Below are 24,125 nucleotides of genomic sequence, written 5' to 3'. Positions count from 1 at the left end.
TCAGGTTTGATAACAGTTAGTATACAGAATCAGTGACCAAATGTCCTCTGAAGCTCCAGCAAAAATACATATATATATACTACTGTGCTCTGTAACCAGAAGAGCAGCGTAATCAGACCCTGATGCAAACAACAGCTGGGGACGGCTGTGGGGAGTAACTGTGGTGACCCTCTCATCTCCTCAGAAACAGAAGATTACGAAAGCGCGGTCCAGCAGACAGTGCGGCCACAAGGAGCTAAAGTTAACTCAACAGCCTCCTTCCCAGGGCTAAGGCCACAGGAAAACGACCTTGGAGGGCGTATTAGGCCGGAGTGGCGCCAGGAGGTTAACGACCCTCCTGCCCGGTTCCGGTGACGGCCAGGAGTCTGCACTACACCACAAGCCAGACGACGGAAGTGCGTCACCCCAACATGCCGAGGAATGCCGGGAATTGTAGTTAATTGGCTGTTTCTCTTTTGCCCCAATTCGCCTTTCTTCTAAGAAGCAGACACCTCGGAACCGTAATGCAGGTCGATTTATGACCCACAAATCTAATCCTTCCCTTTTCCAGATGACAAAGGGAACTCTCTCAGAGCGCATGCGGAATACCGGACCACAAGTCCCAGCATGCTCTGCAGGGCGCCGGGAACGCCTGATCACCGTCGTAGGTGCGGGCCGCATGAATGGAGCTTCTGGCGTAAGGCAAAGCCCGCCACCGTCCGCGCAGCCGGTGCCTGCTCCCAGAGCGTGAGTGCGGGTTGTGGGCCGTGCGCGTGCGCGCTCAAAGGGGGCGCGAGGCAGGCACGCCCGGCCGTTGCCGGCGCGTGGCTTCTGAGGTTGGCGGCTGTAGTGCCGCGCGCCCGACTGACCGGTAGTTGCGGGGCCTCCAGCCTCGCTCCAGGCTGCGGGCAGCCGTGGCGGCCGCCGGCGACCGCAAGGGGCGGAGGAAAGCTGGGGGCGGAGGGGGGCGGCCTCGGCACGCAGAGGAACTGCAGGGCATGCCCCGAGACAACATGGCCTCCCTGATCCAACGGATCGCCCGCCAGGCGTGCCTCACCTTCCGGGGCAGCGGGGGCGGCCGCAGCTCTTCCGACCGCGGCGAGGCGCCAGGCCCGGAGGCGCCGATACCGCAGGGCTTCCCGGAGAACCTGAGCAAGCTGAAGAGCCTGCTGACCCAGGTCCGCGCGGAGGACCTGAACATCTCCCCGCGTAAGGCCACGGTGCAGCCGCTGCGGCCCAACCTGCCGCCCGTCACCTATATGCACATCTGCGAGACCGACGGATTCAGCCTCGGCGTGTTCCTGCTCAAGAGCGGCACCTCCATCCCGCTGCATGACCACCCGGGCATGCACGGCATCCTCAAGGTGCTCTACGGGACCGTGCGCATCAGCTGCATGGACAAGCTGGAGGTGGGCAGCGGGCAGCGGCCGCGGGCCCCGCCACCAGAGCAGCAGTTCGAGCCGCCTCTGCAGCCCCGGGAGCTGGACGCGGTACAGCCGGGCGTGCTGCGCTCCCGGGCAGAGTACACGGAGGCCAGCGGCCCGTGCTTCCTCACGCCGCACCGGGACAACCTGCACCAGATCGACGCTGTGGACGGGCCCGCCGCCTTTCTGGACATCCTGGCCCCGCCCTACGACCCCGACGACGGCCGGGACTGCCACTATTACCGAGTGCTGGAGCCTGTCAGGGCCAAGGAGGCCTCCGGCTCGGCCTGTGACCTGCCCCGAGAAGTGTGGCTCCTGGAGACCCCGCAGGCCGATGACTTCTGGTGCGAGGGGGAGCCTTATCCAGGTCCCAAGGTCTTCCCTTGAAGCCGCCGGCGCCCGAAAGCGGTGGGCCGAACACTTGCCCTACTCAGATCTAGGCTTGGCTGGCCGCGACCCCATCACAAGGGCTTTCTTCCTTCCCCCAGCCTGGGTGTTGGATCTACTGGAATGGGCAGTAGCCGCTTCCTCGGGAGTCTTGGGAAGCGCGGGCGACTGGATTGCAACCACCGGGCACTGTTTTGGGGGCGGAGTAGGCGGGGAAGCTAGGTTGTTTCCTGGCTCTGTCACTGCCACTGGGGTTTGGAGTGGGGGGGGGGGGGAGGGGACAGGGGACTTATCTGAAGTGCTTCCATCTTAAAGCCATAATGAAAATTTTCTTTCCTCTGTTCCCATCCTATTCAAAATATACAAAGTGGTTTTCTCCGCCCTCCTCTGGGTAAATAGGGTTTGTTTTCCACTTGTGTCCTTATGTCCTTTTACTGCTTATTGTTATAGTTCTAACTTATTGACTTTGCATGACCTAGTGGTTTGAATAGTTTTTAGTTCAAGTCATTGGTAAAAACTAGGTTTAAAGAGCTGAGCTACTATTTAAAGTGAGCTGTCCGGCCTAATTAAGTTTTGTGAAAATTAAATCCATCTTTTCAGATTTGAGGGATTACACTCTTAACTATGCATGTAGAGGACAAGATTTCTTTTCTTTCCTCCCCTTGCCCAGTAACCATATCTCGGTTACGCTGGTGGCAAAAACTAAGCAATTCAAGCACCTGTATATCTCAGTGACAAATGATTACTTAGGGCTTCCCCCACTGAGTCTCCAGATCTAGAGTTGAGCAGATGTTTTTATCACCTTCAATGCAAAAACTGTATTATCCTGAAGTGACTTTTATGTCTTAGTGTACTTTAGGAAGTAATAAAGTAATTCTGTATTTTCTAACCAGAGCTGAATCAGTATGCTTCCAAACAACTGAATGTAAAACACTGGTAGCCAGCTGTTGAATTCTGTGTGCCCCTATTTACTTCCAGTATTTTCCTGCAAAAGTAGAGGAAAACGTTGATGACTGTTTCAGATTCTCTTAGGAGCTCTAATGTTCGAGGGGCTGGTGGTTCCAGCTGTGTTGCTGGTGGCAATGTTCTTAGGACAGCCCCCCTCAGTGCTTGCTTCATCTGGGGTGGGTTTTCTGCAGGAAGAGAGGCATGGATGACCAGGGCTAGATAACTGAGAATTAACTATACTGCTAGCCACTTTAGGGCACCCAAACTTGGGACAAAACACTTCCCACTCCGAACCTCTTGAACTGTTGTGCTCTCTGTGACTAGTTTTATCTTTGTCCTTTTAATAGGCGGAGCAGCTTTACCTTGTTTACAAATGTATTGACACCATTTGCTTCAGGCCAAGGAACACTCCTGTTTCCCCCCTTTTTACTATTTATAGGATTCCTTTTTTCACAAAACTTTTAATAAAAACAAACTGTAAAAATAAACACATTAAAATTTGCCCAGCTGTTGTCTAAGCCCTCTTGATTGACTTATCCAGGTAGTAATTGAGTTCTGTAATAAAGAGGGATTTGCTATTGGTGGAAAGTGATGACCCTGTAGGGAAGCAGTATGTGCCTTTGCCTCTTTGCACACTCAGTTACAGAGGCCCAGAGTGAAGGAAGCTTTGTTCCCAAACTTAGAATGGAAAAGCAAATTCTTAATGATTTTTCTTAAAAAAACAAAAAAGATGGTACTCAATATGATATGCCAACTGTGCTGTAAAACCTCACAGAGGCATAATGCATTTCTTCTAGGTTGCTAAGTTGTTTTATGACAGTGTCCCATTCTGGTGTGATTTATTATACCTTAGGGGGAGTTTGAAGCACTTCTTTATGCTGTTTTGTTTGAAATTAAGTTCTAGATATGCAAATGATGACTTCCTTTAAAACTGTTCACAAGGGTTTTTTTTTTTTCATAACAGTGATGAATGTGTATTATCAATTACATACCTACCTGTTTTGAATTATATTGTAGCAAAAAGTTGACCAACTTATAACAGTTGTTGATGATGGATGATGTTTAAGTTATAATACAACCTGGAGTACATTAAACTAACCTACAAAGATTCATTCTGGCAATAAGACAGTAATAAAGGAGGAATTGTTTTTCCAAATTTCATTATGAAAATTTTTAAAGTTTTCATGTACAAGCAAGTTGAATGAAAAGACTAAGGTGCTTTTTAAAAGAGTAACTGAAATTATCGCAGGCCAAAACAGCAATATATATCTAATTTAGTTCAGTAAGAACAGTGGAACTTTGGGTTCACTAATAAATTCTGAGTAAATTAATGGTGAAAACAAAATTAACTTGTTATAGTGAGCCACTGAGGAAAGAATATCCTTAAAGACAAAATATGCAGAAAAGCCTTGCACCTTTCTGCATAAACTCTTAGATATGATCATGTGCTGCTGTTGTGTTTCCTTATATTCCTGTAATATGGGTAACAACTGTGGAAAAAAGTTGTCTTCTCCTACAGAGACTAATGAGCACAATGATACTAATCACTTAACTTTTCTGTTGAATAACAAATGCAATAACTGCCTCTCATGGATGAAAGTTTGTCTAATACTTTTAAAGCTTTTTAATTCTCTGGTTATATCAATTTAGAGTATTATATATCTACCTACTACTTTATGAGAATTGATTTTTTTTTTTTATTAAGTCTGAATTGCATGGATGGAATTTACACTAACTGCTGTTTACCAGTGAAAATGATGAACTGTTTTTTAAAGTAATGTGTGTTGGTCAACAGAAGTGGGTTATCTGACCTTTCAACACTAACAGCCTTTAACTTTTCCCAAAACTGACACCTTTTATTCCTTCTGCATTGTCCCCTTGTAGGTGCATTAGTCTAGGCATCTCAGGGGGATTCTCGTCACTGATCTATTCCAAATAGTAGAATCTTGTGCTCTAGTTCTGCTCACCGAAGAAGCAATAGTGTGTCTTTAATTCAGGACTCTGCCCATTACTATTCAACTCTAACCTGAAGGCACGGCCACTCTTGTAATTCTCTTGTTCTGAATTCAGAACTTCACATCACACACACAAGCTGACCATTGATTCTTACAGTACAATGAGTGTCAAAGAAGGAAATCATTTGTTAAGCCCCATATAATATGATGATGAATCTTCTGATCCAGGGATGTTTACATTTCTGGATTAAAATCTGTACTTATGGAAAATAAAGGCATTTTGAAATTGTTCAGAGGTAATCTTATTTGATTATTGCAAAATGGAGGAGAATGTTACTTGAGCTATGATGTCTATATTTGAATTACTATAAAAGGTTCACAGTCTGTATGGTAAGATTATGTTGTAAAAAACGGGGTCTTCTGGAGATTCTAAAGTCCAAGTAATAATATAAACTGAATAGTTTATTTCCCTGTTTGTAATCTTTGAAACAGCCTGATTGAAAACACATCTGAAATTATCTAACATGCAACCATACTATTTTGCTGCACCAAAAATACTGCTTTTATATTTAACCTAAGGAAAATAAGCTAGTGCAGAAAAAAGAAAAACAACTTTCATTCTTGGAGGAAAGAATCTATGGACTTAAATATTTTCTTGTCTTTACTTTTTCTATAAAACTTGTTTAACTACTTCGGATTGGCAGCATTGTAGGCACTTGTGGTGAGGGGATAGCGACTTTTCCTTCCCACCACCACCCCCAAAGTTGTATTGAACTGTTAAAATATCACTACAGCCATTTTTAATATATACCAAACAATTTGCCTTAGTTTCATTAGCAGTTAGGATATTGAAATTAAATAGCCTGGTTTACAAATAGTTGGAAACCTAACCTAAAATTAGTATACCTATTTTTAATGTGTACTGAACCATCTCAACTGCATTATAATCTTTAAGGAATTAGTCTCTGGACATTTATTTTTAATAACAATTCCCAGTAACAGCTGAAACATCTGTATTATTTAATAAAGCATATTGACTAAAAGAGAGCAGACCTATTAGCTTTATATGCTTTATTTCTTGGGCGGAGTAAAAAAAATGAGACACCTGTGAAAAGTATCCCGAATGTTTCAAGCAGAGTAAAATACGATTAAAGATTGACCTAACATGTTGAAATCAAGGAGTAAAACCCTGACAGTTGGCTCTGAAAAAACACCAAGGTGTATTCCTTATGGTATGGCAATGCCAGGTCACCAAACCTACATCAAGGCAAAAGTGACTCTGTAATCAATTTAACTATCAAAATGTCTTTCATCTTATTAAAAAAAGACTTTAGTCTGTTGCTTTGTAAATGATTTGTTTACCTTGTCTTGATTGAAGGAGCTCTAAAATTAAAATTTGGCAAGACAATTATAAATCACATAAAACTTAGATGTATCTATTTATGGCTTCCCTGTTGGCTCAGGTTGTAAAGAATCTGCCTGCAACGTGGGAGACCTGGGTTCGATCCCTGGGTCAGAGAAGTCCCCTGGAATGGCATCCCACTCCAGTATTGTTGCCTTGAGAATCCCATGGACAGGAGCCTGGCAGGCTACAGTCTATGCAATGGCAAAGAGTCCGATCAGACTGAGCAACTAACATTTCATTTTCATTTAGGTTTATTTTTTAATGATGTTTTAGTAGGAGAGTATTATTAAAAAGTTATCAAAATGGCATTGTTGTATATACAAAACGTCTTTAACAAAATTGGCCAAGCAAGGATGATACTATGCCAACAAGCTAGGAAATAATGAATCTAATGAGATGACTCCAATCACTTAGAACGATCTGACACCGGATTTTAGGAAGTTCCATTTAGTAGTTCTGAGAGGTATTGTGCATCTTTGAAATAAGAACAGGGAAGAAATAAGGGTTACTTATCCCCGCAAATCAGATTTCAAATTCTAGTGCTGGTAAGGGCCGAAAAAGAGTTTCCCTGAGTACCAGCCACTGTCTGCTGTTCTAAAATACAAGCCATCTATTATCAGCCATGTCTTAGTAACAGTGACAAAGGACAGACGACACAGTTTTCAGATGATGTATCTAGACACTCCAATGTGTTACACTTGTGTAAGGATCCAGAGGCAGTGAGTGAAGTTAAATATTCAGGTCCAGTTTTAGAGTAAAAAGATAACAAAGACAATCTGTATTATAGATATTGTCGGGGGGAGGGGGTGTCAGTTAATTTATATTTTAAAATCACTACAAAAGGCTTGTACTAAAATGACCCCTAGAGTATTGTTTTGCAAAGCATTATCCAACGAAGGGCCATATTTACCTATTTGATTCAGATTGTCTTGAGATTTTAAGGCTGGTGTACACCTGTACATCATCTAAAAAGCTGGGTATTTGTCTCTAGACCGACCAGACCTATGGCAGAGAATGATCCTTCCAAATGGGTGTAATTGGGGAGACGTCTAGAGAGAAATGAGTCCTGGGGTAATTCCTTTGGTAACCATTAATGCTGTCATCAGCAGTGTCTGAGTGCATTTTTGATCAGAAGAGGCGATAGCGCTTTTCAAAAAGTTTTCTGTGGTCATGAGACTAATCCTGGAACCTGAAAGTCATTTCCAGCTTGACCACGCCACCACACTTTCCACAAAGCCACATCTCGTCTGAGTTCCAGGCTCTGGTCAGGGTTCTGAAAGCAGTTGCAAATGTGTAGTCTCCGAGTGGGCACTTGTTTGTAAGTATTTATTTTCCGGAGCCCACTCAGGAGCAGAGAGAAGCTATAGGCTGTTACAGAGGACGGAACAATGAGTCAAAACAACGCCTCCCCACTTTTACACTAATGCATGGGGGAAATCCCCGAATGCTAGCGAATGCTCGTGTTTGATTATGAATGGAGATTGCTTTGCGGCAAGAGAGCCAATGTGGAAAGACTAGCAAAGAAAACTTGGAGACCATGGCTTGGTCAAAGTACTAAAACCCACTGGGTACTGTTGAAGTCACACCCAATAAATCTTGCATAAATAATTTCTGCAGCAAAAATATTGTTGAAAAGTATTTATTTACACTATAGTCATAAACCATTCATTATCCGAACTTTAGTTAGTGGTTTTGTGTTAGAATAAATCATTTGTATTTCCACAACTATTAAGAGCTAATAACCAAACAAGTCAGCTCCAGTAACATTATTTACATTCCTATCTGCAATTTGACTACAAAGGTAACACTTTTAAGTCACAAAACAGAGCATACAAAAATATACTTTCTAAAAAAAATTCCAAATATTAATAGGCAGAAATATACAGCCATACTAAACCCAGGGAGTGATTTTTTCTCCATAGTAAGGCAACCCATTTACATGCAGACCCTGTAACATTGTCTACATCACACAAGGCACCAGGGACACGTCCAACACAACTGCATGCATCCTAGCTTCAGAGAATATATGTACATCCCCCTTTAAATAAGTTAACCTCTGACTCATTGCAAGAGATCATACATGTTTTACTTTTTCTTTTCCCAAAGGTTCAGAAATTGGAGAACAGTGCACATCAAAAATACACAAAATCTGAATGGATATACACTGAAAAAATAGTCTTTACGTTTCTCAAACCACTCAAAAAGAAGCAAGTATTGCTATGTCCCTCCCATCACATTGCACTTCTGTTCTCTAAGTTTATAATACATATTGCTTAAAGGGTTGAGATGACTAGATAAGCTTTGATTCACTTCTAGGGCAACAGAATGCAGCGTAAAGGCCATGCTTCGCCCACTGTACAGCATCCCCTGAATCAGTCCCAGGCCATTAAAGTGCACATCAGCTTTGCTTCTGCCTTTTTGCTGTCCCCATCTGAAGAGATCAGCATCTCCCAAACTACTGTAGAAAAAGTCTCAAATCAGTTCTGACATCCAGAGTCAAAAAACTAACCAGTCAAAATAAGAGAGGGGCACCAAACCTAGTCAAACAACCCTTTAAAGTAGGGTCAGGCCTCAGCCCTCTAGGCCAGAGGCCCCCCACCCAACTCCCTTCTGTGCCTCCCCATTAATTTGGGGTGACGGTCAACTCACCTAAGACAGACTAAGGTGGGCTAAGTTTTAGAAGCAGGCTAAGACCTGCTTCTAAGTGGAAAGGAGGGGGCGGGGTGGGGGCAGTGCTAGGCTCCTTCAAGGCCCTTTGCCCAATGAAATGAGGGAAGGGCAGGAATGGGTGGTAGTGTTTGTCGTGCAGCTCCAATGGACGAAGGGCCTCCGGGGCCTCAAAGGGCTGGTGTGTCAACGTGAGTCTCATCTCAGGGCGTCCGGGTCCGAGACGAACAAGGGCCGAGGGACCCTCCACCAATAGCGCTGCTGTTGCTGCTGCACAGGGTCCCCCCGGCCTGCGCGCCCCCGCTGCAAGAGGCGCTGGAGGCGGCCGGCACCGCCGAGGACGGGGCGCTGCTCTTTCGCTCCTTCTGTCTCAGGTGGATCTTGGTGTGGCGCTTCCTCTCATCACTGCGGGCAAACTTGCGGCCACAGTAATCACAGGCAAAGGGCTTCTCGCCAGTGTGGGTGCGGATGTGGGTAGTGAGGTGGTCGCTGCGGCTGAAGTTGCGCATACAGATCCGACACTGGAAGGGCTTGTGCCCCGTGTGGATTCGGATGTGCCTGGTCAGCTCGTCCGAGCGGGAGAAGCGCCGGTCACAGCCTTCTGCTGGGCACGGGTAGGGCCTCTCGTGCACTGGGGTCTTGCTCGGCCTGTTGGGGTACTTTCGAGGCCTCAGAATGGGCCGCAGTGGCAGATGGTGTGGGTTGTAGGCGGCCGCGGCAGCCGCTGCCGAGCCAGTGCCAGGTAGCCGGGGTCCCTCGCTGCCTCCGCCTGCCCCTGGCCCTGTGGCCCCAGCACTGGGCCCTCCCAGGGTAAAGTTGCGGATGGTGGAGAGCGGAGTGAGTGGAGGGGGGACTCGCAGGGAGTCCAGGGGACAGGGAAAGGGCTTGCGGTCTGGGCCAGCTGTACCGTGTAGGTCTCTCTGGCACTGTGAGGGGAAAAATCCAGGATAGTCTGGGATCATGGGGAAGAGACTTGGGTCCGTGGCTGGCTTGGGGGACGGATAGGAAGGAGGTGGTGGGTAGGCCAGAGAGGAGGAGGTGGAGGTGGTGGCTGCTGATAGGAATGCAGAGGGGTCCTGGTATAGGTCTCCTCCACAGCCCGCATAAGGAGGAGGCGGCGGCGGAGTGTAGAGGTGGTCCAGGTCAGGCTGGGTCTGGGACATGGTGCACACACCCAAGGGTCCAGTGGCCAGTGGGTTGGGAGAGGCAGAGGTGATGCTGGAGGAGGCTGTGGTGGAAGCTGGGGAGGTGACCCCCTGCAGGATGCCTGCACTCACAATGTTGATGATACCTTCTGGGTAGCAGCCGGCACCAGGGTACTGGGGGTCAATGGAGAACTTGCCCATGTAAGTGAAGGTCTGGTTTCGGGGTGCTGAGCCCGGAGCAAAGCTGCTGGGATATGGAAGATCCAAGGACCTCTTCTCTCCAGTCATGTCAATGTTGATCATGCCATCTGGGGAGGGGAAAAGAAGAATGGAGGTGGAGCATTGAGAATGCAGCCAAGAATCCCTTCTCACCCTTCTGTCTCACATGAGTCCCACCTCAAGGACTCCAGCACTGTATAGCCGGGGCAGAATTCAACAGGTGGGGAAACTGTGGCCCAAAGACAGTAAGAAGAGGCTAGCCCAGATCCTACTGTGGAAGCCAGCCACAGTCTAGGATTCAAACTACCTCCAGGCAAACAGGATGAGCTACCCCCACCCCCACCCCTACCACATACAGCCATCTGTGGCTCCAGTCCCCAATGAAAACACCCAATAATAGCAGCAGCAGTATTAAAAATTCCCCATCTGCCTGGAAGTTCTCCCTCTCCTTTGCCTGAGGTCCCACAGCTAGGGCAGGCACTACCCAGGAGACTGACCCCAGCCAGTGCAGCGAAGGTGTCAGCCTCAAAGGTGAGCCAAAGAAGGGGGTCAATGATTTCCCGGCTGCTCCACACCCCAGGTTCCTTCCTTCCCTCCCTCTCCCGCTGCTGGAGGGAATCAGGCTCTGCCATGGAAGGAGTCTAAATAGGTTTCCTTTCCCAATCTTTTCAGCCTAGTCCCACACCTGCGCGGCCTCGCCTCAGCGCAAAAGCAGTGGCAGGGCTTCGGGGAAGGTGCGCGGGCTTCGGGAGACCACTTGCCACCGCCAAGGAAACTCGCGGCGCCGGCTCCCTACGGGCCTCCCTCGGCAGCCACGGGGCCGCTTCCCGCCGTTGCCCGCCCCATCTCCTCCTCCCCGCCGGGCCAACCCCCTCAACTTCGCTGGCAGCGCGCAGGTGGGGGCGCTCCTTCAGACCGCAGGAGGAGCGCGCTCCGAGATTTTCCCCGGGTCTCCTCTACCGAGCAGGAAGCGGCGGACGCTTTCCTCGGGCATCTCCGCTGCTCCGCTCTCCAGACGCTCAGCTTTCCGCCAGAGCCCCGAACTTCCCCATCACTTTGCCCCTACCGCGGGACTGGGGAGGCTGGGGTGCCGCCGGCATTAAGGCTCGCATAAGCCCCGAAGCCTGGTGGGGCACCACCTCCTACTCTTATGCCTAATTCCGCCGGGGCTGGGCGCGCCGCAGCGCACGCACGCCGGTTCGCTGGCAACCTGGTGCATCTGCCCGCGCGCCCAGCTCCAACGCCCGGGTCCCCGCTCCCGCTTTCCTCCTGCACCCACTTCTATCCTTCAAATCCAGTTCAATCAACACCTTCCACCTCTCCTCCAAGTCCCGCACACGCACGAAAACCCACCCACCACCTCCGAGCGGCGTGGGTCCCGGTTCGCGAAGGGGGCACGCGGCTTACCTCCGGCCACTCCGTTCATCTGGTCAAAGGGGCCTCCCAGTTCGGCATTGGGGAAAATGGTCACCGACGTGGGGGCGAGGTCCTCCACCGGGTAGATGTTGTCAGACAGCTGGTGCACAAAACCACTGAGAGTTACTGGGATTTTGTCTACGGCCTTGGCGGTCATCATTTGCTCCTCGCACAACCTGGAGACCCAACTCCCTCGCTACCTGGAGTGTCAGAGAAGCCGTTTTGGAGAGGGATTGGACTGAGCCTAGGTTGGTATCTCCTTGTGCCCTCCACACTTAAAAGCAACTACCCCCTCAAAAAAAAAAAAAAAAAATCTAACAGATCTAAAACTAGCAAACAAGTTGCTGGTTTTTTAAGAAGAAAGATGGCTATTTGCCACTGACTCTCGCCTGGGTTCCGGCTGGGAAGCCAGGAGTCGCTGGTGTAGTGTTATTATAACAGTCAGTGTGTCCCCTCGCCGAGCTATTAATCAATTGCTGCTCTCTCGGTTAGACGGAAAGTGTTGCTCTAAGTATTTATGGGCAGGTCCTCAATGCCCGTGACGTCACTGCCCATATATGGACTGAGGAACAGGGCTGGGCCTGGTGGCTTTTGCCGTCACATGGCCTATTTGCATAGGGGCTCGGCTGCGCGGGCTCCAGCGGGCTCGCGACTCCCAGCTTGCAGCCCGCAGGGGTCTGGGGCAGGCGGCCCGAGCCGCAGCCCGGGTCCAGGGCTCAGAGCCTGCCAGGGAGGGGCCGCGCCAAAGGTCCGGCTTAGGCTACTGTGGGAGAGCGATCGGGTCCCGGCTGCTGCGCGGCCTCCGGGGCGGGGAGGAATTCCGGTTCTCCGGACTTTCCAAAAAAGGCGAAGATCCGGTGCCGGCAGCTCCGCCTCCCCAGCCCTTGTTTGGGAGCCATTCCGGAAAATTAAACTTCGGAAAGAAACCGAACGGAGCCGAGACACTACAGTCAAACCCCTACTCACTTTCTTGGCAGCTCAAAACCGCAAGCAAAAGGAGGCAGAAAAGAAAAAAAAAAAAAAGCTGCATGCATTCACGGAAGCTGACTGCTTTTTTCTGAATTACTTGGTGGAAAGAAGTGGCTGGTGATAAGAGTGAATGCGGTATTGCTTTTTTGGAAAGTCTGTTCTATTTATACAGGAGCGAAAACGGAACAGGTTTGGGGTTGTTTGTTTGTTTAAGTATTTTGGGCACCTTGGGGGGGGTAGACCCTTGGAGGAGCAGATAACTGCGGGGAGCTTCGAGAGAAATCCTCAGCCGGAGACACCCCCCTTCCTGTGCCCGCGCGCTCCCCGCCCCCCTTCAGCTGCTGCGCTTAGCGGGCGCCCTTCCCGGCGCGTCTGGGCGGTCGGCTGTGTGGGGGCGTCCAGATGGAGGTTTGGACACTCACCCTGCCCCGCCACACGCACACACACTCTTACACTCACACGCGCTCCACTTCCGCTACACACACTCCAGCCCCCGCCGCCTTCTTCACACACCCACTCGCACACCTTACGCTACACACCTCCCTGTTGACAGCGCGCCCGTGCATCCGCCTCTCCAACAGAGTGACTGGTCGGCAAGAGCGGGCGCCTGGGTTTGCTCGGCAGGGTGCTCTGCGAAAACACCCATCCTCGCCTTCACACTGCCTGGACCGACCGCCACCGCAGTCCCCCACCCCCAAAACCCTCCGGAGGGGCGCTCTGCCCGCATCCGAGCCCTACTCCAAAACACACACATTTAAGAGGAATATCCTTCCTTTCCCTGGCCAAGAGCCACCTCGGAGAGCCCAGAGAGGTCCAGAGTGATAGCAAACGGTGACGCTAACGCCAGTTTCAAGTCGCCATCACCGTACACACTTTTACCTTTGAGAGTTCAAAACAAAACAAAACAAAAAAATAAAACTGGCCCCGACAAGAACCTTTATGCTTAGTTCTCAAAACAATTTTTAAACTTTTCAGAGGTCCAGACTCTGGTCGGCTGTTCTGACCTCTCCTATCTCCTGGCGCGCCCTAGCCCGCCTTGGGAGCGCTCCGAGCCTGGCCGGGGCCTCGTAGGAGGATGGTCTCAATTGCTCAAACCTGGAGAGCGGCCGCCTGCCACCTCTTTCCCGCCCCCAAAGCAGCCGAGGCCTGGGACCTTGCGCGGGACTGCCTCTAGGGCCCGGCCCTGCCCCAGCCCGCGGCCAGCCAGGACAGCCCCAGCCTCGTGGGGGCGCGGGCTACCGAGAGCCACGGCGCCACGCCGTGGAGGCAGCGCGGCGCTGCAGGCGGCTCTCCCGCCGCTCACCTGCCGCGGCGAACCCGCTCCCGCCCGGCCCCGCGCGCGCGGCGGTCAGGGCCCCGGGGCGGCGGTGAGCGGCCTCAGCTCCTCTTCTCGCGCTCCACTTCTCCCTCAGCCCGCCTCGAAATTGGCCGGCCATCTTCCTGACTTAAAACACCCAGAGAAATTTTGGGAAAGTTTGTTGCTGGCGCTGCGCGCACTTTTCCAATTGGAAATTAAAAATAAAAGGGGAAAGGAAGGAAGTCGCGGCAAGATTAGCACCCTTGGAAGTACCCCCACCCTCGACAAAAACGTGAAAAGTTCCCGTTTCTTTAAAAAAAGAAGAATAAAAGAAAGCTGCACTCTTACCACGTGCGCCAGCCCGCTCCGCCTGCGCTCCGGCCAGTCCTGCGGCCCCCGCGCGGACCACCGGCAAGACGACGCCTCGGAGGGGAGCCCGACTCGCATCTCCAGCCCTGAGTCCGAAAGAGTTGGGGGGTGGGGGACCGAATTATGCAAATATGGGTCGTGGCAGCGGGGCTCGGGTTACGGCCCCCGCCGGCCTCCGAGGTGAGGCACCCACCGGCGGCAAGCGCGGGCGCCGCGACTGGTTGCGCTTCGCTCCTCTCCACGCACGTGGGCGGGCGGGCGGGCGGGCGAGTCACCGGGGCCGCCCCGCGGTGGGCGCCGCTGCCAACCCCGCGGGCGGCCACCGCGCGCCGCCCCGAGGGGGAGCTCCTGGACGTCCGAGTGCGAGTGCCGGGCGAACTGGGCGCAGAGGGCAGGACGCAGGCCGGGGGCTGCTCGGGAAGGGGTGAGCCGCGCAGTCTTCAGCGGCTACCCTTCCCAAAGGAGGAGGCTGAGTGGGGGTCAGATGGGGGATGGGACCCCAGCGAGGAGAGGCGGGCTTGCCCGGCCCGTCAGAGAAGCTCGTTAGAGTAAATGGGAGTGACCGACACTGGAATTATTCGCAGTTTTCCAACAACTCACACCTCCTTATGAGCTGCGCCACGTCAAGCCAGCCTTGCGCCAGGGGTTGGTTGGGGGCAGGGGCAAACAACAGCGGCAAGGAGGCTTTGCAGGCTCCGGGGAAAGGTGCCTGGGGCCAGTCCTGGGAGGCCTTTCCTGAACCTCCGCTGGAAACGGGTCAGTAGATTCTCTCTCTCACTCTCTCTCCCTCTCTCCCTCTGTCCTTCTCTTCCTCTGTCCTTCTCTTCCTCTCTCTCCCTCTGCCTCCCTCACCACCTTTTAAGAGTAATAATGGAATAAAGTCCAGGCACACTCATCTCAAGGCAGCCATCCTGAGGATGGGTAATAAATTCGGAAAGCTGAAGTAACTTGCCTAGGTAGCGCAGCTGATAAGTTGTGGTGTCCAAACTTGCAACCGGGTCTTCCGACTCTAAGTACAATGCTCTGGATGCTACATTATTCATATGGGAAAACCCAGTTCCAGAAAGAGAACGGCTCTTCGAGGACTGGGAGCCTGGTTCAGCCCATCAGGAAAGAAACAGGTCACTTTCGACAGCTTCATCTTCTTCCTTTGGCATTTCTGAGGAAAAGAGGAAAGCTGAAGTCAGGGATTTCAAGAACATGGGACAAGGTACTGTCATGGACATACCCCTCTCCCCAGATTGAAGGAAGAATTTGAGTTCTTGGGCTTTCCTAGGCCGTGTTATGAATGAAGTGACCAGGTTCCCACAAAGCTAGCATACTAATAGGCCCTGTAATAAGAGAAGCCAATCCCACAGTATCCTTCCTGGAGTGAAGAAGAAGTGAGAGAGAGGGGGAAAAAAAAGAAAGGTAGAGACAAAATCCTAAAGGTGTTTACAGAGTAAGATATTGTGCCTAGGAAAGGAATAAGGGGGAAGGTGTCAGTTGAATACAGAGATGTACTGTGGTCTCTACTTTTAAGCAGTTGAGTTTATTCTGATCAAAAGCTGAACAAATAAATTCTTTTCTTTAAAATTGTCAAAAAAGCTCAAGTAAATGGAATGCTCCAAGATGGATCAGTGTTATTATAAAGAGTAGCAAATTGATGCCAGATTCTGATTTGCTTTGTCCTGATTCCAGACCCAGGGAGTACAAGAGGAAGGAAGCAGAGGCGCCCCTTAGGCCTGCCCTGTGATGGGGGTGAGGAGGAAGGGAGGCACACAGGGTCCTGGCTGGCCCTCGAGGTCTACGCACTGAGTGGTTTTCAGCTTTTTTCCACAGTGTGGACTTGAGAATCACTCAATCAGCCATGAGGCATGTCACAAATAACTTGTTAACATTTGTATTTTGATTTATTAAGAAATATTTGTAAACATTTTTATAGGCTATCCCTATTGTCATGTCATTTTCACTCACTTCCATTCTAACACTGACACTGGAGTGAAACAGAATTGCCTTTAATTATGGACACACACAAGGGTGTGAATCCTGAACTCAAAAAGCATAGCTCTGTGAACCTCAGTGATGAACAGACTAATTGCCAACTCTGCCATCCAGCCAAGCCTTTCTTAAAGGTGCCCCTCTGTGCTGAGAAAACTGCTAAGTGCCTTCCTGCATTCAGCATCTCACTATGAATCTGGTAATCTCAGGGACTGTAAGCCAAACCGAGATTATGCCAAAGTTGTTGTGAAGCCTGAGAGAATCTTTGCTTCACACCAGTCCAACGTGTAGCCAAATTCATGTGTCATCGGTACAAACAATCTGGATGGGGAAGTAAGACCCCTATGATCCTGTTTTGTAGTAGCAACAGCACTGGCCTAAGCAGAGGTTCCTTTAAGGTGAACTTTAGACTGAAGCAACTTAGCACGCACGCTTGTCGTTAAGTCAACAGGTATTTCTCTAGCATCTTCTATGTGTCAGGCGGTATGCCAAAGGCTACAGATCCCTAAAACTAAGCCTAGTTCCCAGCCTCTTGGAGCTTGCAGTCAATCACACAGATATACAATTGTAAACAATGACAACGTTTGACCCCAGTGAAGAAAAAAGGACAAAGGATCCGATTCAATCTAGGTCGGCTTCTCTAAGCAGAGATCTGAAGAATGTGTGAGGCTTAGGGGAAGGTCTGTGGATAGAGTATTTCAGGGAGAAAGAGTCAGTATGAAAAAGACCCAGACGTGCAGGGAAGCAAAGTGCATTTGTGGAATAAAGAAAGTTCAACGTGGGTGGAAACCTCCAGGCTGCCTTCCTTGCCTAGTGCACTGGAACGGAGGGTGGCCAATCCAGCCAGGCTCCTTGAAAGTCCCTACCCTTCTCCCACCCTTCAAAAGACTTTAACTTGTATGACTCTCCTTTTCCTCTGCCATTATCTTTTCCGGATAATGACAATGGCATTATACTTTTTACCTTTGAGGTTTTTTTTTTTTTTTTTTTTACCACTCAGCTTCTGAAGCATGCCAACAAGATTTCATCAAGAAGAGAGAACATATACAGAAATTCTTATTGGCATCAGCATTCTGTTTCAGTGACAGTCTTAATGAAATAACGTTCCTTAGTTGTCTATTTCTCCATACTGAAATGACAGACAATGTGAATTTTGTCCCATTTAAAATGAATAGAGTGGAGAAGTGCAGTCTTTCTAGTAGAAACACATCATGTCAAATCTACAGATCACTTTACCATTGCTGGCAAAGAATAAAAGGTAAATCAGTGCATTATTTATCACCATTATGACAAGCTGCATATCAACCTAGGGTCCAGGTTAATAAGTGATAGTCTGTCAATCTGGTCATTAAGGCTCGAAGCAAAATTTCCATCCCAAGTCACACTTTTTTATGCCTTTAAGTTTAAAATCTTTCAGCTTATATATCTAATTGTACAAAAAATGAAGTTCACTATAGGAAATTCCTGGAATTTTTAAAGAGAAATTTATATTTAATCTTCATCTATAATTTCTGACTCATAGCTTCTAAAACCCTTGGAAGGGAAATTCCTGGATTTTTTAAAGCACATATAACTAGTCTGCTTACATTACCAGGTTACAGGAAGCAATTTTTGTTTTTCCAAATGATGCCAGATGTACTATGGAAGCTTTCTTTCTGCACTGAGAAAAGGACGGGGCAAATCAGTGCATCTAGTTGTCAGAGCAGTTTTCCAGTATTTAAATAAAAAAGAAGGGCTTCCCTGGTGGTCCAGTGGCTAAGACTCTGCACTGCTCCCAACGCAGGGAGCCAAGATTTGATCTGGCCAGGGAACTAGGTCTCACATGCTGCCGCTAAGAGTTCGCAGGCTGCAATGAAAGATTCTACATGCTGCAGTAAAGACCTGAAGCAACCAAATAAATTTATTAATTCCTAAAAGGAAAAAAAAAGAGATAAGGCCCCAAACATTTCATATTTCAACTGAATAATCTTGATATTACAAGCTCTGGAGACCCATCTGGTCTGGGTTCAGATCATAGATCATGGGCTCAAAGTCTAACTCTGACAGTACCCGGCTGTTTGTTCTTAACTAAGTTATATAATTTCTCTGTGCCTCAGTTTCCTCAATTATAAAGTGGACAAAATGATCACGTATATATGTATATATACATATATAAAATATCTCTATATATCATGGGCGTGTGTGCGTGCTATGTGCTAAGTCACTTCAGTCATGTCTGACTCTGTGAGACCCTATGGACTATAGCCCCCCCAGGTTCCTCTGTCCATGGGGATTCTCCAGGCAAGAATCCTGGAGTGGGTTGCCTTGCCCTCCTCCAGGGGATCTTCCCGACCCCAGGATCGAACCCATGTCTCTTATGTCCCCTGCATTGGCAGGTGAGTTCTTTGTCATTGGTGCCGCCTCATGAGTGTACTAAGGATTAAATACAGTGATATATACAAAGCACAGCGCATACTGTTAGCTATTAAATTATCACTATTATGGAACACCCATTTGGCAAACAGACACGGTGCAGTGTTTTTCTCAGTTCACTGCTTTATTCCTCACAACCACCTTGAAAATTAAGGCTATTTATTCCTGTTTTACAGATCAGGGAACTAAGGCTCAGAGGAGATACCTAAATTCACCAAGTAAGGAAGTGGCAAAGCCAGAATATGAACTCTGTTCTCTCCATTGCCAGAGCCCACATCTTTCAAGTATTGATACATCATGTGGTACAGAGCAGCCTACAGATAACTAAGATAAAGCTGATAAAGCATAGGAGTAGCTACACTACAAATATTGATATGTGAGGTGTTGGTAATATTTATTCTTAAATTCTGAGTTTCCACTTCCAAAAATAATGATGAGAAAAGCTAATCCAGAAAGCAGCACAGATTTGCATGGAACTCATAACAACCTCTACCCTTCTGGAAAACGTCATCTAAACTTGGAAAGCCAAGTTCCACATTCCAAAAATTGAATTGACACAACACCCCCCCTTTCTCTCCCAGAAATATCAAAATACATAACAGTAATAGTGTTGCTTTTTCAAGGAAGTTTGGAAATGTGGAATAGAAATTATAGTTTTTGGAAGAGTGGATTAGTGAATGACCTCCAAAATCTGGAGATAGGGCTCGAAAAGAGACATTCTTAGCCTTGCTGTCACCTGTGTAGGGGACCTGCCTGGTGCTGTTGTCTCACTTATTTTCTATGCTGTTACTTTTTCAAATCCTTTATAAATTCCCTGAAGGCAGGGACCTTGAATGGTGTTCTCCTGTCTGTGCTCCAGTAAGCAGAGTTCTGGAGAGAAACTCAAAGTACACCTTCCCAGCAGGGAAAGGGAATGAAACCTGGCCTTCTGAGATTTTCATACGCTGACTTATCCGAGAACTCCTAAGTAACTATTTCTACCCAGTCCACAGATGTTTTCCCCAGAAGCTGTTGGATTGCAGAATAAAGATATGGACCTCAGAAAACATCCTCTGAAGGGTTTGTCCTCAGGTATGCTCTTTGTTGGAGATTTAAATCATCCAGTTCTGAGCACCACGCTCTAATGTAAGCTTAGGGGGTGCCACTGATGTGGTGGCAGCCAGCCAGCAGTGAGAACCACTTCAGAGACATCTACCCTGAGCCCTGTTCAAGGCATCCGGCCCTCCTTCCTGACTCCTCGCTTCCTCATACAACTGGTCACCGATGCAAAGTGACACAAGTCACTGGTGAAGGGAAAGGACTAAGGGCAAGGAACCCCAAGACTCCCTTACCAGTTCTGCCCTTGCCAACTGACTGATGGTTGGTGGTTGATGCTGGGAGAGACCAGCTGAGTGTGCTCCACTCTACCGCTCAAGCCTCTGGTGGCAGCCTTTCCCCATATCTGATGATATGTCTTAACTATGTGCCACAAAGATGTAGAACCATCAGGTCCCCTCATTCCTGCCCAGAATTTTAAATAACAGTCAAAAAGTCCACAATGTTTAAAAAGAGTTTACGTTCTCACTGTTTTGAGTGAGAAAAGTGGTAGGGGTGGAGGGAAAGCGTTGGTTAAAGGGGAATGCCAGCAGCTGTGCTGAGTGCAGCCCTGTTAGTGGGAAAAGCACCAGACTAGGGTGGGCTCAATGATGTCTCTCCAAAATAATAATATTCTCAATAGTAATAATAATAATGCTTAATATTTATTGAGCATTTGGTCACTCAGATGGTAAAGAATCTGTCCACAATGCAGGAGACACGAGTTTGATCCCTGAATCGGGAAGATTCCCTGGAGAAGGGAATGGCTACCCACTCCAGTATTCTTTCCTGGGAAATCCCTTGGACAGAGGATCCTCTGGGTGGTACCATCCTCTGGGTGGTAAAGAGTCAGATATGACTGGGTGACTAACACTCTCACTTTTCACTTTTAAGGGTACTCAGCACTCTGCTGACTATGTTCCCTTATTATTAGTCTACCAACCACCCCAGGAAGCAGATATCATTACTCTCCTCACTTTGCGAATGAGGAAACTCAGTCACCAAAGCCCACACCACAGAGCTAATTAAGCAAAAGTGCTAAGACGTGACCCCAAGCAATCTGACTCCAACACTTGGACTGCTAGTACGTACCTTAGCCCGTGAACCAGGCAAGCCACTTAACTTCTCTGCACTTCTTAACACTGGGACTGGACTTGTCTTCCTCAACTGCCCTCAGCCAGAGAATTGTGGTCAATCAAAGGAAAAGGACTAAAGATGTGTTCTCAAAAGCGGAACATTCACTTCACATCTAATTGTTGCCTCCCCGGGTGATAGTTTGGGATGCTGGAGCTTCAGTTCTCAGAGATGAATATAGATCAGGATGTAATAGAAGGTGATGTTTGTGATTCCAGGTATTGAACTGAATTTCTAACCTGTTTTCTTGCTGACTAGTCCTAAAGCCCTTCAAAGAGGTCTCTTTATCCCTCCTCACATTGAAGGGTGGTCCAGACCTGTGTTCTTTTCATCTGGAGATGGGGTTGGAGAAGGAGTCTACTGGCATACTGGGACCTTTGGAAAAAGTCCTTGCTTGGCAGTTCTGCTTCTACTTCTCCTGCTAATAATAGGCCTAGACACGGGGTCACACTCCTTCCTGGATCCTAATAATTAACTAGAAAGCATGTTTCTGCTCAAAAGCTGTTGTACCTGAGAGAATATTGTGGTCACAATGCATTCACCACTGGGTAGCGGAACAATTCCAATCAATGGCCTTGTAAGCATACAATCAGAGCCTCCCCAGGGATCTGGCAACTCCCAGCCTTTTCAAATTTGAAAGATTGCTTTTTAAAAAATATGATTATTTAATCAACAGCCCGTGGAAACTTCAAAAAGAGGAAAATGAAAACAATTTAGATTCTTTCTTCTCTCTGTTTGGCTTTTACGAAACAAACAACACCAAAGACATGACCAGGTTGACCACTTTAGTCCCTTCATCTGTTACTCAGAAATCTTGGGAATGGAAGCCGCTTTAAAAGGAGGCCTATTTCCTTGCTTTTTCTGCATTTCGGGCTTGCCATCAAAAACTCTCTCCTATAATAGTAACTTGGATGGAATGTTACCCCTGAAATGAAAAACAGTATCTGGAATCCCAATATGTAGATATCCTAGGTAAAAGCTGGGTGGTTCCAGTTGAGCCAGAGTGGGCTTGACTTCATCCACTCTGTGCAAAATCTCTGGGGTTGGAAGCCACTGCTCTGAACGTACAAAGCCAGCCCACAATGTTCTGTGGCTGGGGCTGGTTTAGACAGGTGAAGCAGAGAGCAAACGAATGTATAGGGATGGACCTGTGTTGCTTTCAAATATCGGGACAAGTTCATGGTGTTTTGTTAATCCATTCAGTGAATATTTATTAAGTACTTTGTATATACCAGGTACTATGCTAGGTGCTTGGGATGTTTCAGTGAACAGAATTCCCTGTCTTTATGTAGCTTACAGCCTGAAAATTCCTATGAATTTAATTCCATGAACTAAAAAAAAAAAAAAAAAGGAAAGGAAACCTCTGTAGTTTCTTCCCTGTCTTCAGCCAGAAATATGCTTAGGCCACCCATACCCAGGTACAAATCTCTCCTAAGGTCACTAGAGAAAGAATACCAAACGTGCTTTAGTAACACATTCCGGTGTTTAATATCCTTGAAAGACATTTTTCAGAGATAGAAAACACCCCCTTTTGATTATGTAATTTATTTTATTTTCTCCTCTGGAGGCATGAAAGAAATTAGTCATGATAGTCTGAGCAGAACCTGTCACAGGCTGAACTATAGCTCTCAACCTTTTCTGTTTCCCATGGAAAAATCTCCATTTCTATAGCCTATCCTTAGAATTGTTGCCTTTTGATCCTTTCACCATCCACCTCAACTCCGATAAATTTCCTAATTCCTCAAACTTCCCAGTGATCATAAAGCCTAACAAGACATTTTATTTGGTACTCTACCCTTTCCAAGCCCTTTTCATAAATGTTACTTCCTTTAGGCCTTGAAATACAACCCCATGATGTTGGCAAGGCCACATTCTCTTCTTTATTGTCCACAGAAGCCAAGTGAGACCCAGAGAGGCTCAATGACTTACCTAAGGTCACACAGGTAATAAGGAAGCAGAGCCAGCATTCCTAGCCAAGTCTCCTGGTGCTGATGTTGGGAGCTCTGTCTATTGCAAGCCTCAACTCCTGGTTGGGTAGGCCCAGGCATGTGAACACTTGTGAAATCCCTGAGACACTTTTATGGCTGGTGGCCAGGTAACATTTAGGTCATATCTCTGTTCCCCAGGTGTGTACTGACCCTGTTCTGTTCCTCCATGCCATTTTATCCCCAGTGGGTGAAGACTGGTAGCATGAAGTTCAACATCAACAACCAGATGCTAGGCTTCCAGGTCACGGAAGGCAGTTTTGGGTCCAGCCCCTGTAGTCCTCATCTGTCTCATTTCTGTGAGATTGGCAACTGACTCACTGATTACCACTCTCCGGATTATCAGCCTGTGGTGCAATCAGAAGAGATTCTCATCTCTGTGGGATGGCTAAGTGTGGTTGGGTATGTCTTACTGGGGTGACCAGCCTGACCAGGGGAGGAGACAAATTTACCAGCTTCATCAAAAGAAGGCTTTGATGGTTTTGTTTTTTTTTTTTTTTCCCCAAACTTAGCTAACCTGTGTCACAGTCTGCTTAGAGATGATTGCAATAGTATTTTTAGGTAAAATCTTTTATGTTTGTGGCTAAAATTTGGCCCATTTCAACTTGTTTGTCCAATGCCTGACACTGCTTTCCCCTCTTGTTTCTTGCCCTGAAGGGTTGCAAGGGAGTCAATACGTTTGGAAGGAGCTGACTTGAAGACCCAGAAACTGGCCAGTAACTGTGCTGGTCCATCTTTGGATCTGGCTCATCAGAATCCTAGTTCCAAGAATCTGCACTAAAACAATAACAACAACAAAGAAAATGCCCTTTCAAAAAGCTAAATTTGATAAGAATCTGATTGCCTGTTATGCTAAGTTATGCTAAGTCACTTCAGTCGTGTGCGACTCTGTGCGACCCTAGAGACGGCAGCCCACCAGGCTCCCCCGTCCCTGGGATTCTCCAGGCAAGAACACTGGAGTGGGTTGCCATTTCCTTCTCCAATGCGTGAAAGTGAAAAGTGAAAGTGAAGTCGATCAGTCGTGTCCGACCCCTAGCGACCCCATGGACTGCAGCCTACCAGGCTCCTCCATCCACGGGATTTTCCAGGCAAGAGTACTGGAGTGGGGTGCCATTGCCTTCTCCGATTGCCTGTTACAATTTGTAAAAATCCCTACTCCTTACCACCCACCATATGCCCTTGCATGACTTGGCCTTGACCTCCCCTTTAATCACAGCTCTTTCCTCTTTCCCCAGGCTCACTAAATTCAGTCCCCTCTTCAGCAGCTTAGGCTCCTTCCAATTCAAGAACCTGTGTGCTCCTCCCTTCATCCAGAATGGTTCCTGCCCTGACGCTTTGATCACCCCACATCTAGTTCTTC

At 48.0% G+C, this 24,125-nt stretch overlaps 2 protein-coding genes across 3 annotated transcripts; one reads left to right on the top strand and one right to left on the bottom strand.

The window, feature by feature from the left end:
- Window positions 1-486: 486 nt before the first annotated feature.
- On the top strand, window positions 487-4,982 carry ADO (2-aminoethanethiol dioxygenase). Its single transcript, XM_070364517.1, has one exon. It carries the CDS (start codon window positions 978-980, stop codon window positions 1,788-1,790), a length of 813 nt encoding a protein of 270 aa, XP_070220618.1. The 5' UTR covers window positions 487-977; the 3' UTR covers window positions 1,791-4,982.
- Window positions 4,983-7,721: 2,739 nt separating this feature from the next.
- On the bottom strand, window positions 7,722-14,286 carry EGR2 (early growth response 2). Of its 2 annotated transcripts, none has more exons than XM_070364621.1 (3): window positions 14,160-14,286; window positions 11,537-11,645; window positions 7,722-10,218 (listed from the first exon to the last, which is right to left on the bottom strand). In XM_070364621.1, the coding sequence occupies exons 1-3, from the start codon at window positions 14,256-14,258 to the stop codon at window positions 8,969-8,971; spliced, it is 1,458 nt and encodes a 485-aa protein (XP_070220722.1). In that variant the 5' UTR covers window positions 14,259-14,286; the 3' UTR covers window positions 7,722-8,968. The 2 variants fall into 2 exon arrangements, with proteins under 2 accessions (XP_070220722.1, XP_070220723.1); XM_070364622.1 differs by lacking the exon at window positions 14,160-14,286 and adding an exon at window positions 11,746-12,231.
- Between the last annotated feature and the right edge of the window lie 9,839 nt (window positions 14,287-24,125).

The sequence above is a fragment of the Bos mutus genome, chromosome 28, assembly GCF_027580195.1.
Source record: "Bos mutus isolate GX-2022 chromosome 28, NWIPB_WYAK_1.1, whole genome shotgun sequence".
NCBI lineage: Eukaryota > Metazoa > Chordata > Mammalia > Artiodactyla > Bovidae > Bos > Bos mutus.
Note: the sequence above shows the minus strand (reverse complement) of the source record. Positions and strands in the feature narration are given on the sequence as shown.

Coding starts and splice junctions, on each gene's coding strand:
- EGR2 (XM_070364621.1), bottom strand. CDS start 14,258: ATGCGAGTCGGGCTCCCCTCCGAGGCGTCGTCTTGCCGGTGGTCCGCG. Junction 11,646..14,159: donor GGAGCGGGCTGGCGCACGTG/GTAAGAGTGCAG, acceptor TTTGTGCACCAG/CTGTCTGACAACATCTACCC. Junction 10,219..11,536: donor GATGAACGGAGTGGCCGGAG/GTAAGCCGCGTG, acceptor TCCCCTCCCCAG/ATGGCATGATCAACATTGAC.
- ADO (XM_070364517.1), top strand. CDS start 978: ATGCCCCGAGACAACATGGCCTCCCTGATCCAACGGATCGCCCGCCAG.